Source organism: Lutjanus erythropterus, chromosome 6, assembly GCF_056507025.1.
Source record: "Lutjanus erythropterus isolate fLutEry1 chromosome 6, fLutEry1.hap2, whole genome shotgun sequence".
In the NCBI taxonomy this organism is placed as follows: Eukaryota; Metazoa; Chordata; class Actinopteri; order Lutjaniformes; family Lutjanidae; genus Lutjanus; species Lutjanus erythropterus.
Genome location: NC_139322.1, coordinates 31772093 through 31784743, shown reverse-complemented (window position 1 = coordinate 31784743; position 12651 = coordinate 31772093). Strand labels below are relative to the sequence as shown.

Here is a 12651-nt window from a genome sequence, read left to right as displayed (position 1 = left end):
ACCAATTTCAAAGAGCCAAAAAAGTCTGATTAATGAAAAATCTTCAACATTCTGATCTGGATAAGTTGGCTTCTACATACAAAGAGTCATGTTGGCTGCAAATAAAACCAATACAAGTCAAAGGAAAATTTCTTACATTCATGCTCAGAGGTCTTTTTAAGGGCTGAGAAAAGGTTTTGTGCTTCCAAAAGTGCACATTTTCCTTCAAATTCAACTTCAAAGATGTAGGAAAAATACACACTATTCTCCAAGGAATACACAGTCGTATCAGGGCCAAAATTTCAAAGTACAAATCATTTTCATGGTAAACTGAAATGTCAGTGGACTTATGTGGTCTGATTCGCTTCACAAAGCTGCGTCATGCTTGATGTAGTTTAGGCAGATACTGACATCTTCTGACTGCTGAATGGACTGCAGCACTGAGTCTTGATTGAAGAAGTATTCAGACCCTTTACTTAATCAAAAATACTAATACAATATTGCAAAAATATAAGTAAAAGTCCTGCATTGACAATATTACTTGACTAATGTATGTAAGCACAATCAGAAAAATGTACTTAATAAAAATAAAAGTACTCAATGCAGAAAAATGTCCCCTGTGACTTTTATACTGTTATACCGTATATTGTATCATGAAATTATTGTCTCCATAAATTTATAAATTGGTGTGTAAAAACTCTAAGCATAATGAGAAATGCCATCACAATTATCCAGAACCCCAAGTGACACCTTCACAAAGCAGTTTTGTCCAACCATCAGTCTAAATCTCAACATTAAATACATTAAATGTCAAAATATTTAATAGGAAAAGAAGAAAATCTCTAACTTCCAAAAAGTATGATAAAAGTTAAAAATATTCTATTCTTTGGGGACTCTCTACAACCCATGAAATGACCCCTGTTGGTCCCTGGACCCCAGTTTGAAAACCTCTGGACTATTAATTTCAGCTATACTTGTATAAACTGTTATGTAGTTTAATTTATAACAAAACATAATATTCTATTATCTCTGTGTTTTGTGTGCAAAAGTCTTATTTTTTTAAAGTAACTAGTAACTAAAGCTGTCAGATAAATGAAGTGAAGTAAGAAAGTACAATATTTCCCTCTGAAAATATTCAAGTGCAAGTACCTCAAATGTATACTTAAGTACAGTACTGGAGTAAATGTACTTATATTACACTACTGTCAGCTTCAGAGTTGCAACATGCTGCAGAGGAACACAACTCGAGTTACTGATAGTGACCTGGTTAGGTAGTGTATCTTGCAGACTTTAGATCTTTCATCAATCAGTGCAGAAATTGAGTTTGTAAAGGCAAGTCACAAAAACACAAATCAAGAGTGACGGACCATTTAATGATCTTCAGAAGTAAGTTAAACAACCATTTATTTTACAGTTTAAAATGTCCTCATGGAGGAACAGCAAAATACACTCAAAATGAAGATTGATCAAAAGACAGTTTTCATATTAATCACCGTTTTAAGCTTGTTTTTTGTATTTTCTTTTCATTTGTTTATCAAAAATTATAAGTGCCTTCAACATAACCATGAGAGTATTCAGCTTGCAGTCATAGAAATATTTACACCACAAAACTGACAAGCATGGTTTTACTTTCAGCATCGGTTTCACACGCCTCATCTCCTGTCTCTTTCAGACTGCTTTGTTTTGTTGCACAAAACAAAAATAAGGACCCTGAAGAAAGACAATTATAAAGGGGGAAAATACACAAGAGCACAGATTAAGGACATTAGTATTTACAGCTTGGCTCATGAACACAGTTAAGGGGAGAAATGGAGACAAATGATCAACACATCCATTAGCGGCATGATGTCAAGTTCAAGTCACATTCTTTGCCTCTATGATTTTTACTTTACCCTTTAAGATTTGAAAATAAAGCATGCTATAGCACATCTGTTGTGAAGTCACTGCTTAAGTGACCTCAGGATGCAGTCCTTAACATGTGAGAGGATGATTTTCAGACAGCAGGGGGCAGTAGAGGACCACATCAGGGAGAAGTAAAACAGGAATACAAACAGAAATGCAACCCTTACAATACAATGGTTCCTTCAAAATGAGGATTCAGTTTCATAATGTAAAAAGCACTGTAGTAACAGAGTTGGGCTGATGAACAATACCAAAAAAAAGGAATCAAGTCTGCCCTCTGAGGGGCAAAATACAAAGTCACATATGAAAATAGGTTCTGATCAATTTCTGTTTAAGATACATTGCGTGTGTTGAGCGTTTGCAAAAGACGTTTTGGCACAGAATCAATTTAAAAAATATTTTTTTCGTGAATTTTAGATCCTTCCCACCATCCCCCCTCTTGCCCCTGCCCACAGAAAGAAAGAAAGAAAGAAAGTAAGAAAGAAAGTAACGAAGGAAGAAAGAAAGAAAGAAAATGTTGAGATTTGATGATCTGTCTTGTAAAATAATTCACTTGGTCTCTCCACATTGCTTCAGTCTTTAAATATTTATAATATTTACAGTTTCACAATTGTCCACAATACCCTTAGGCTTAAAGAAGATGCAAACAAAAATAAACAAATTAAATATTCTTTATATAGTCCCCTGTTGAGGCATTGAGTGTAAACTGTACAACTCTAAACGTCCCCTCACGAGTTCCTGGGGCAGGGAACACTTCGGGATGGAGAGTTGAGTCCGGAAATGACGTAGAAGTTGGCTGATGGTGAAGGAGCAAAAGCAGTTATGATTGATCAGTCTAAAATGATTCTTGATCATTTTCCAGGCAATGATTTTCTTTTCTCTTGCGCAAGCATGGCTGATCACGAGAGTAATTCCATAACATGTATCATTTTATACTCAAATCTGTACAAGAGTTCACAATTTTTTCCTCAACATAGTGCAATGACTTCTCACATCGTTTGTCTTTAAGAAAAAAAATCACAATCACTTTTATGAAGGTAAAAAATATCCCATAGGAAGGTCTCAATCCATAGCTTTATGGGTGCTATGAATTAGAAAAGGCTATGCACAACACCTCCAAAAATGGCAAAAAATGAAATGAGAAATCAGAAATGATCATCAAAAATCCCAGTTCAACCCTTCAGATCCTCTCTGTAAAGATATAGTTTTTGGAATTCAATGTCATTGAGTGACTTAAGGACTTGGTGAAGTGAAGGAGAAAAAGGTGAGTGCATGCTAAATTAGATTTTTAAAAAAGTCAAACTCATAAAAATATGAGGCAATTCCAGTTTACAAAACTGGACGAGTTCAAAAGGGCTGGTGTTGGCTTTGTTCAGGAAAAAATGGAGGTAATTAAACGGAGGCAATGACAATCATGAGGTGAGGGGAAATGCTGGAGATGCTGTTTAGAAGGTCCGGGGCCAGGCGCGAAAGGTGGCTCTCCGAGAATTCACATGGTGGGAAAATCTGCACCACGTAGGCCGGCTGTGAATAGAAATATGAATACAACATGAGAGACAAACTAAATCTTCATGATACTTCATTATGAAACACAAGTAAAATTCAAAAATAAAGTTAGAGCAGAAAAAGTTTAAATGACCACAGACCTGATTAGAGCCAGGATTGGGCACATTGATGATGCCAGCTGCCTGTTTGGCTTGCAGGTAGGTGATGAAGCCACTTTTCAAGGCTTGGGTTTGACCAAGGACATCTTCTTGGTCTCGACCACAGGGTAGAGCCAGTAGCAGACAGTAGTCATTCTCCACCTGCCATGAATGGTACGTCTTTATCATAAACGTAAACACAAAAACACACCCCTAGACTAAAGATTAAATATGCAGATTAAATATGCAATTTATTTTAAACACTGTTCATCAGGTTAATGACAAGAATCCATGAATTTGTTATCAAGTTTGATCAGTCTCATTAAATGCATTCACCTGAATTTTAGAACCTTCTTTTCAGAGTTAGTCCATTTCAAAATACTCACAGTCATTCTACGTGCCACACTGTCCAACTGAGAAGCCTCAAGCCTCATCCTCTGGACAATACGGAGAAGAGGACCTCCCTCTGGCGGCGGCAGGGAGCGCTGGGCCAGTATGGAGTTGCCAGAAACAAAGTGCAACTGGACAGCAGCCTGGTCGTTCTTCAGTGCCAACAGGCCTTGCCATACAATGGGATATTTCTGTGCAGAAAAAATACAAAATGGTTTTTATCATTACATCACATTTTCTTCTTTGGCATCATCTTGAAAATGCATTCGCTATATCAAGCATTGTTGGTCACATCTGTCTTCCTACCGTCAAAAGCTGCACCATGTCAATGGACCGATGTCCTGAATGTTCCAGCTTAGCTTCAGGCCGTGGCTGCAATGAACTTGATGGAGGTACTGTTGGTGGAGGTGTTGGCAGGAAGGCTGGAGGGCCTTTCTGTAGAGATAAATCTGGCTTGTGAGTAAGACCCATAGGGGACGTCATGGGAGACTGGTATGAGGGTGAGACTGTATCCCCTTGTATTCGAGAAATGTGTGAGAGGTCTGTAGAGGTAGCATGGCGAAGATGGGAAGTCTCAGGCTTGGAATCACTTCCTCCCCCATGTGACTGTGACATTTTACTCCTGTGACCCAGCTCAGGCTCTGGAGGGACCTGATAAAAAAAAAAAAAAAAAACAAACATAAAACACAAGACCAAATTAATAGTTGCACATATTTTAAATGCTATATTAAATGCTGAAGTATTTGCAAAAGGTCAATGATAAAAGCATGCATATCAACAAACCTGTGAAGATGTAATGCCTTGGTTAGCCAGGTTGTGTCCTGATGAAGGGTGTCCTGGAAACTGGGATGGGAAGCCCCGCATGTCCCGGTATACTGGGAAGGAGCCTGCACCTCCTGGATGCATCAGCTGAACTCCATGAGGGTGAGGGGACACCATGACAGGACTAGATGTATGGACTCCCCTGATTCTGCTCTCATTGGAGGGCTGATGTATCAGCTTTCCTTCTAGTGGTTTATGAGATTCCTTTGAGGAAAGTTCAATGCTCTTCCCCACTATAGGACTCTTTGAAGGCCCAGAGATGTTACTTGAGGATGTTCCAGTCTCTGATGTGCGTGACTGTCTTGCCTCCACAGCGGCCTGCTCTCCCAGTTGCTGGTGCATGAGAATGCGCTGGTGCATGTCTCTGTACTGGTCCATGCGTATGCTTGGGTGGAGCCCTCGAGGATCGCTGTGAATCATCATTACATCTGACTGGAGCTGGGGCACAGAAGGTCTGCTAAGGGCTTGGTTAAAGTGTCTGGGATCTTCTTCACTTACACTGCTGCCACCACCACCTGATACCGACCCCTGTGGATTTGAGTGAGGCTGCAGTACCATATCTCGGATGATGTTTGGCTGCGGTGTGTTTGAGCGTTGTGGAGGCCCCGAATGGGGAGAAGACAGGGAGTCACCTCGCCTCCCATAATTTATCCCAGACATTGGCGGGGTGTTCATCCTGGCTTCATGAGCCATTGACTGAGTGACACTGTGAGGTTGAATTATGACAGAGGACTGTTCAGAGTGTGGGTGATGCATACTAGAATGATATGTAGACATTGGTGGCATGCCATGACCTAGAACACCAGAAGTTCCTCTTGGAGAACTGCTTGGAGGACAGGATTTGACAAAGGGCGAAGGGGAATGAACAGCTGTTCGTGGGGACTGAGGTTCTTGCTTCAGGTGTAGAGCTGACCGATCAGTTGGGATGCCAGGGCTGGGACTCATGCGGGTTCCAGATAGAGATGGATGGTGTGGACTCATGACTGGGCTGAGGTTAGACTGCTGAACAGCTTTGCCAATGTCCATCTTTTTTGGTAGAGGTTCTGTTCCCAGTCCTCTCTTGCTATGCTGCTGCTGTATCACAGCCTGGTTGTACATCAAAACTTGAGGAGAACTAACAGACTGTTGGAACATTTTTACCACACCACCCTGGGATGCTGTGTGATAAGGAGCTTCAGATTTGTCACATCCAAGACTCTCCTGCTTAGTACTGGAAATGACAGGTTGAGTGTTGTAAGACTGGCCTGTCAAGAGAACCCCTGTGTGCCCATAAGGTGTAGGAGTTTGGGCTACTTTTGGGGTGGGTGACTGGGATGATGTGATGAGTGGGTCTTGTTTTATTGAAGATTTGGACACAGATTGCTGAAACTCTATATCACCAGCACTGGCTTGAGGAATTTGACTAATTTTGGCCCTCATCCTATGAGGTCCTTCAGTTTTCTGACCCGAATAACTCAGAACCACAACTCCCTCTGATGTATTGACCCTTAGGCCAGGACTGGAGCCTGTACTGTAGGGAGTGGTCTCAACAACAGAGCGCCCTCTAGTCCCATCTTCTACTATATCCATGCCATGGTAGCGGTTATTCTCATTAGAGTTTGATCTAAACTTTTGCTTGGGAATGGATAGACCAATGCTTCTGTTGCTGAGTGAAATTCGTGGAGTTTCCTCTGTATCATAAGGCATTGGAATTCGACTTATTACTGAGGTAGCAGGAGAAATAACTGTATGCTGGGTCTTCTCTCCACAATTCTGCTGAGACTCTGTCAGTGGAAAGGGTTTGTGGTGTATGGGCTGGGGAGGTAAAGGGGGTCTCTCTTCAGGATGCAACTGTCTAGAAGCCATTGTATCAGAGGGATTTTCATTCTCTGACATCCGTGAAGGATCTGACAGTGCAGATGTCACCATGGTGGTAGGTATTGAATTGCTATTTGAGGCAGACACATATTTTGGTTCCATGAGGATTTTTCTTAAAGTACTGGAACTAGGGTCAATGTCTGAGGCCTTGGTGTCAGGAGGCATTGGGGGATTTGTTGAAGGGGTTCCAAGAGTAGTTGATGCTGGTGCAGAGGGAGTTACCACTGTGACATGACAGGAAGGAGCAACATAGATTCTACTTTCTTCAGTTCTAGGAGGCCAGTCTGGTGAAAGTGGCATTTTGGCCGGCCGTAGCAGGGGTACGCTGAACTGGGACACAGGTTGGGAGCGGGCAGGAGCGGGGGCAAGAATAGGGGTAGATGGCTCTGCTGCCTGGGGATGCTTTTTACAACTGGAGTTGCTTGTGCCTGAATGAAAGGCAGATTCCTTGGGTACAGGCTGTTCAACTTCAGGCTGTTCTGCCTCTTTGGGTGTGTCTACAGTTATAGCACTTGTAACGTCACGCCTACAAGTTGCAACAGCAGTGACCACAGAAGCTGCTGCAGTTGCCCCAGCTGTAACAGTAACTACTTTTGAATTAATGGTTTCCGGGTCTTCTGGGATTGACTCTGGTAACTTGACTGGGGAGGGTTCTGGTTGTGAGACCTCTTCAACAGTATCGCCTTTCTTGGCAGCTGCACCTTTACGATTTCTTGACTTCTTCGGGGTTTTGGCTCTAACTTTACCGGTTTTCTTGGGTGTTTCAAGGAGAGGGGTATCCTCAGCTGCCTTAGTTTCTGCCATTGCCCCCTTTGGGCTGGGTGTCAGAGGACACTCATCTGAGTCTGCTGCAAGAATATTGTTGATAACCATGTGTGTTTCAGGTTCCATAATCTCGTTGGTGGAAGGTGATATTACAGACTCAGGGGTAGGAATAAGAGCTGTATAAGTTGTAGGAGCTGTGAAACCATCTGCATCTGCACACATTTCTTCAGCTGTAATGGAATCGATGGCAGCTGCAAGCTCAGTTTCACTTGCAGGATTAGCTCGCTTCTCCTCCTCAACCTCAGCTTCTGGCACTACTATGGCAGGAGGCAATATGGTAGGTTGCCCTGAAGGTGGTTCCTTATATGGCCGAGGTGGTTGCTCAACTGTAAGTTTAGCAATATTTTCAACTGCCTGCTCTAGTTCCATCTGCCGTGCCAAGAGAGCAGCTGGATCAGTAGGCAGTTCAGGTTCTGATGAGGTGTCTTCCTTTTCCTGTGCAGCAGATTCTTTTGATTCTTTTGGAAAGCCTACAGTCTTTGTTTCCTTATTCTCTTGTACAACTGTCTTGGTTTTTGCAAGAGTTGGAGCTTCAAATGACTCAGACTCATCATCTTCTGGTCGAAGTAAACCTTTCACATCATCAACGCTTACACGGATCTCAAGATTTTTTAAGCTGTGTGATTTATCTTCAGTGACCTGTTTTGTATTTCTTTTCAGTCTTGGCGTTTTCACTTTAACGCTCTTTTCAGGCTGTTGTCTCCTCTCAGGGCAGCTAGCGTCTACCTTTTCAATATCCCCATCAGTAGGTTTCTTTCCACCAGAATCTTTTAAGTCTTTTTCCTTTCTGTGCACTGGTGAGCTTGCATTTTCCACCTTTTCTGGTAACTTCCCAAAGAGTTCAGAATCAGCTTTAGGCTTCAGCTCAGAGTCTTCATGACCTGCCAGGTCAACTTGTTCAGCTAGCACTGTAGTACTACCAGACTGCTTATCTATTCTACCTCCTTTCTTGTTAACTGGAGCAGATGAAGTCAGTTGTGTTTGTTGCACTTTCTGAGTGCGGGGTGAGCGCCATCCCTCAGAGGCTTTCACAACCTCTACAGTAGTTGAGGTCTCTTTGACCTCTGTGTCCTCTTCAATCATTTTCTGCTGATCCACCTTAACTGGCGATACATCCTCACCTCGTTTGACACCTCTTTTAGGTGGGCGTCCTCGCCTTGTATTGGTAGGTGGAATCTGAACATCTTGCTGCACTGGTTCTTTATCAGCACCACGCTTGCGCATGGAACGTGATGACTCAACCACCTCTTTGCCAGCTTGGTCATCTTCGTGTAGTGTGGCGTAGACTGACCTTACATTCCTACGACGTGTTCTGCCATGGATCAAACTGGATTCAAGGTTTTGTTCAGAATCTGACGCATGAATTGGTGACTTAGACGTGGTCTTAGAGTCAAATGTTGTTTTTGGTACCTCTGCTCGAGGAGATGAGGCCCTTTTGAGTTTTTCCCTGTCAATCCGTTCACTCTTTCGTGTTGCAGGTTTCTCAGTGGCAACAATTTGTGAAGGTTGTGAAGTGCGTAATACTGACAGTGGTTTTGCCCTTTTATTCTTGGGCTGTCTGCGGTTTGGTTTTATTTCAGCCTCTAACTCTGGCATAAATGCCTCAATCTCTGTCTCAGTTTTCTGAGATTCTTCAAAGTGTTTTGTTTCTTGATTTTCTATTTTAGCTTCTGTCTTAATAATTTCAGGTTTTTCTTCAATCTTTGGATAGTCAGAGTAAGTGAATTCTGCAGTCTCTTTCTCAAAACCACTTAAAGAACCACCAGGAGTGGGAGGCTTATCTTCCACAAGTGGATTAGGTTCTGTCACCAAATTATCTCCAACTTTCACTTTGGCCTCAATTAACTCTACTTTTGTTTCCACTTCATTTTCTGGCTCTGGAACGATGAGTGGAGGGGTAATGGTTAGCTTAGGAGCAACTGGCTTGAAGTCTTCCATAGGAAGAGAATGAGGTGGGGACACCTCAAGAACTGGCTCTATTTTTTCTTCTTTGACAAATGACACAGGTTGATCTACAGATGGAGTTAAAAGTTCTTTCTTTTCTGGTGAGGGCATGTCTTTTGGGGAAGGAACAAAGGGTGAAACTGACAAGGTCAATGGCGGGCTAGCTGATTTTTCTTCAACCTTCAGCACTGGCTCAGATTCCTTATCAGACAGCAAATTATCACAATTCTGCACTTCATCTCTTTTAATCTCCATCACTATCGAATCACTCTCAGCATCAGGTTGGGGATGGTCCTTGTCCTTTTGTTGTTGAAGCTCCAAAAAGCGACTATGGAAAAGAACTATGGGCTCTTGTGGTATGTCACCTACTCCAGATTCAGGCTGTGCCTCAGTAGCTCCTGGTTTAGCAAAAGGCCTACCAGCTCCAGTTTCTAAATCCTGGTCTTTACGTTCGAGATGCTGCAAACGCCGAGAATCCTGTTCAAAGATTGAGCTGTGCAAGAAGCGAGAGGCAAACAGGTCCTGACGCTCTTGGTCCTGTGGCTTAAGTTCTTCCTTTTTATCATGCAGCTTTTCATCAGAGTCGGTACGAATCTTTTTCTTTTTCATATACCAAGAAGGAATAGGTCGAGGTGCGAGCTCTACCTTGTCCTTATCTGAACAGCTGTGGGAGGTTGGGAAGCGTGAAGGAAGAAAGGACCAATTATCTTCTCTGGTGGAGTAGAGTGTCTTGGCTCTTTCAAGGAGTGCTTTTGTGTCAGGAGTTATAGTTTTATCTAATGCAAAAGAATAAAACTTATTCTTTTCCAATGAGCCTGAAAGCTTCAGGTCTGTCATCCTCTCGTCACGTTCCCTGAGGATATAAGACAAGGAACTATTGGACTTAGGAGATGTGTGTTTGTTATCTCCATCATCATCTGAATCAGACTGCACTTCTCCAGGTTCCAAATCCTGGCCAAGGCGTTTGCGGATGATTTCACGTTTTGCAACATCACTTGGGAAAGTCATTTCCATTCTTAGTGAATCAGCCTTCATTCGTCTTTCCCATCGCTGCATTAACTCCTCATCACAGCCAAGCAAGTTTGTCTTAAGCTTTGGAAGCTCAGTGTCAGAGGAATGAAAATGTGTTGCTGTCAGGCCCAGACTGTTTTTCAACAACTCTGTGTGTGAAAATTTATCATCTGTTGGAGAAGATTTTCTTTCTTTATTTATAACAGACACAGAAATCTGGGCGGTTTCATCTTCTTCATTTGCAGAAAAGTGACCATGTCCTATTGAGGATGCTATACTGTGATAAATGTCCTCATTCAACTTTTGTGAACTTGCAAAGTTGCGCTCTCTTTTTGCAGTGACTATTTCAAAGTCAAAATTCTCTAATTTCTTTCGTTTACAGGAAGAAAAGTCATCATTGGGCATATCCTGAATTGGTTTTCCAACATCATGCATGATATAATCCTTTTCAAAGTCACGAGTCTCATTACTTGGTGGGTTTTCGAACTTGACTAACTTATCAGGATCGCCAAGCTTGGGTCGGAGCCATCGACTCTGTTCAGTTTGTTTTGACATGTTATTCTGGTCAATATGCACAAAGTGTTCATCACCATCATCTAAGTCCCTGCACTTCCCTCTCCCTTGTTCATTTTCGGAGAAAATCTGTTTCTGCTGTTCTTTTAATTCATCCAAATCAAGGCTGCCATCATCTGACATCTTTGTGAGACTGGAGCTGTTTTCACTTTTTGAGCCTTCTAAATCCATTTTAAGGTAGGGAGAGTCTAACTGATCCGTAGAATCATCAGGTACCTCCAGCATTCTCGACTGCCGATCCAGAGAAAGGCCTATGGAGTTTTCACAGTCTCGTCCATCTTTAGGACTGTTAACTGAAACCATCCTGACGCATTTGTCCCTGTGGTGCTCCTTTTTATGCATTCCTTTTATCAAAAGGTTCTTATCAAAATCTGTCTCCTTAGCATTGTTCCATAGTTTATGAAGTCCAGGTCTAACAAGATCCTCTTCACTAGCTCTCTTCTGTCGATCAGTTTTCCCAGAGTCCTCAAAACGCCTTTTTCTTGCAGCTAAACGGTCAATATCCACAGAAATACTACTGTCAAATCCCATTTCAGATTTTCCATGTTTTTTGGATTTGATTTTAGCATCCTTGTCAATAACCTCAACTAAACTGTGCATATTTTTGTCTCTAGGGACCTTTCCATGCTTGGAGAGCTCACTTTTTGATGAATCGGAGCGGAATGGAGGACTCCTCTGGTCAGCTGAAGGTGATGCCAATCTAGGACTGTCACTCCCACCTCTTGGTATTATTTTTTCTTGAATAGAATGACCAATCAATTTTCCTTCTTTTTCTTTAACACGTGTTAACTGCACAACACAAGGCAGAAGGTCTAACCTTCCTTTGCTCGAGGCTTCCTTTGGAATTTTACTGTTTTTACTTCGAAGGACAGACTCAGGGCTAATATCTCGTTCAAGTTCAGGCTCTGTCTCACATGGCTGGATAATTGGTGATGCAACTTTGAGCTTTTTAAGCCTCTGTTTCTCACTTTTGTCCTTATCCCCTCGATCTTTACGTCCAGCCCGCTTCTCCTTTTCCACCAAATTCCCTCTTTCAACTTCAAAGACTCGATCCTTCTCAAGTTTGTCAGTTTTAGTATACCTTTCAGTGCGTGCTTTTTCAAGTTTTTCAAATCTTGGTGGGGAGATTGAACTGCAGCTACCACTTCTTTCAGAAGACCGGCAACAAATGCGGCGGTCTGAATCACTTGGTATCCTCTCAGAGAGAGAAGGAGATGCAGTGGGGCTAGCAGGACGACGAGTGGCAATGTGAGATGGGCTTTGGCTACGCTCAATGGTCCTCCTCCCATGATCACGTCCACGATCTGTTTCAAAGCGTTCCCTCTCTCGTTCACGTTCCCGTTGCAAATAGCTGTATTTTCGAATGTCCTGCTCATATGGGTCAGCTCTGTATTCTCGATATTCCCGGGGGTCTTCAAAGTATTGTGGATCATAGTAATCTCCTTGATATGGGTCCCATTCAGTGTAGAACTCACGACTTCTGGCAGGATATTTACGACGGGGATCTTCAGTATATGTTCCTGGGGTCCGTACATTTTCATAATATTGTCTTTCTGCTTGAAAGTCATATTGAGTTCGTCGATCATCCCTGTCAAGAAATGAACCCAAAACAAAAGCAAGCTTTATTTATCTAGTAATAAACTTTTGGCATCAGTAATGTCAAATTTAATATTATACAGCATTGAGGTGAAATTATTGTTTTAGC

The 12651-nt window shown here is 42.2% G+C and overlaps 1 protein-coding gene across 1 annotated transcript in view; it reads right to left on the bottom strand.

Moving 5' to 3' along the window:
- Positions 1-1331: 1331 nt before the first annotated feature.
- Positions 1332-12651, bottom strand: part of spen (spen family transcriptional repressor) — a 30619-nt gene continuing 19299 nt past the window's right edge. The window contains exons 11-15 of the mRNA XM_084721646.1: positions 4698-12534; positions 4221-4565; positions 3911-4105; positions 3528-3686; positions 1332-3405 (exon numbers count right to left, since the gene is read on the bottom strand). Coding sequence (XP_084577772.1) covers positions 3274-3405; positions 3528-3686; positions 3911-4105; positions 4221-4565; positions 4698-12534 — 8668 coding nt within the window. The 3' untranslated portion in view covers positions 1332-3273. The remainder of the gene's footprint in view (positions 3406-3527; positions 3687-3910; positions 4106-4220; positions 4566-4697; positions 12535-12651) is intronic.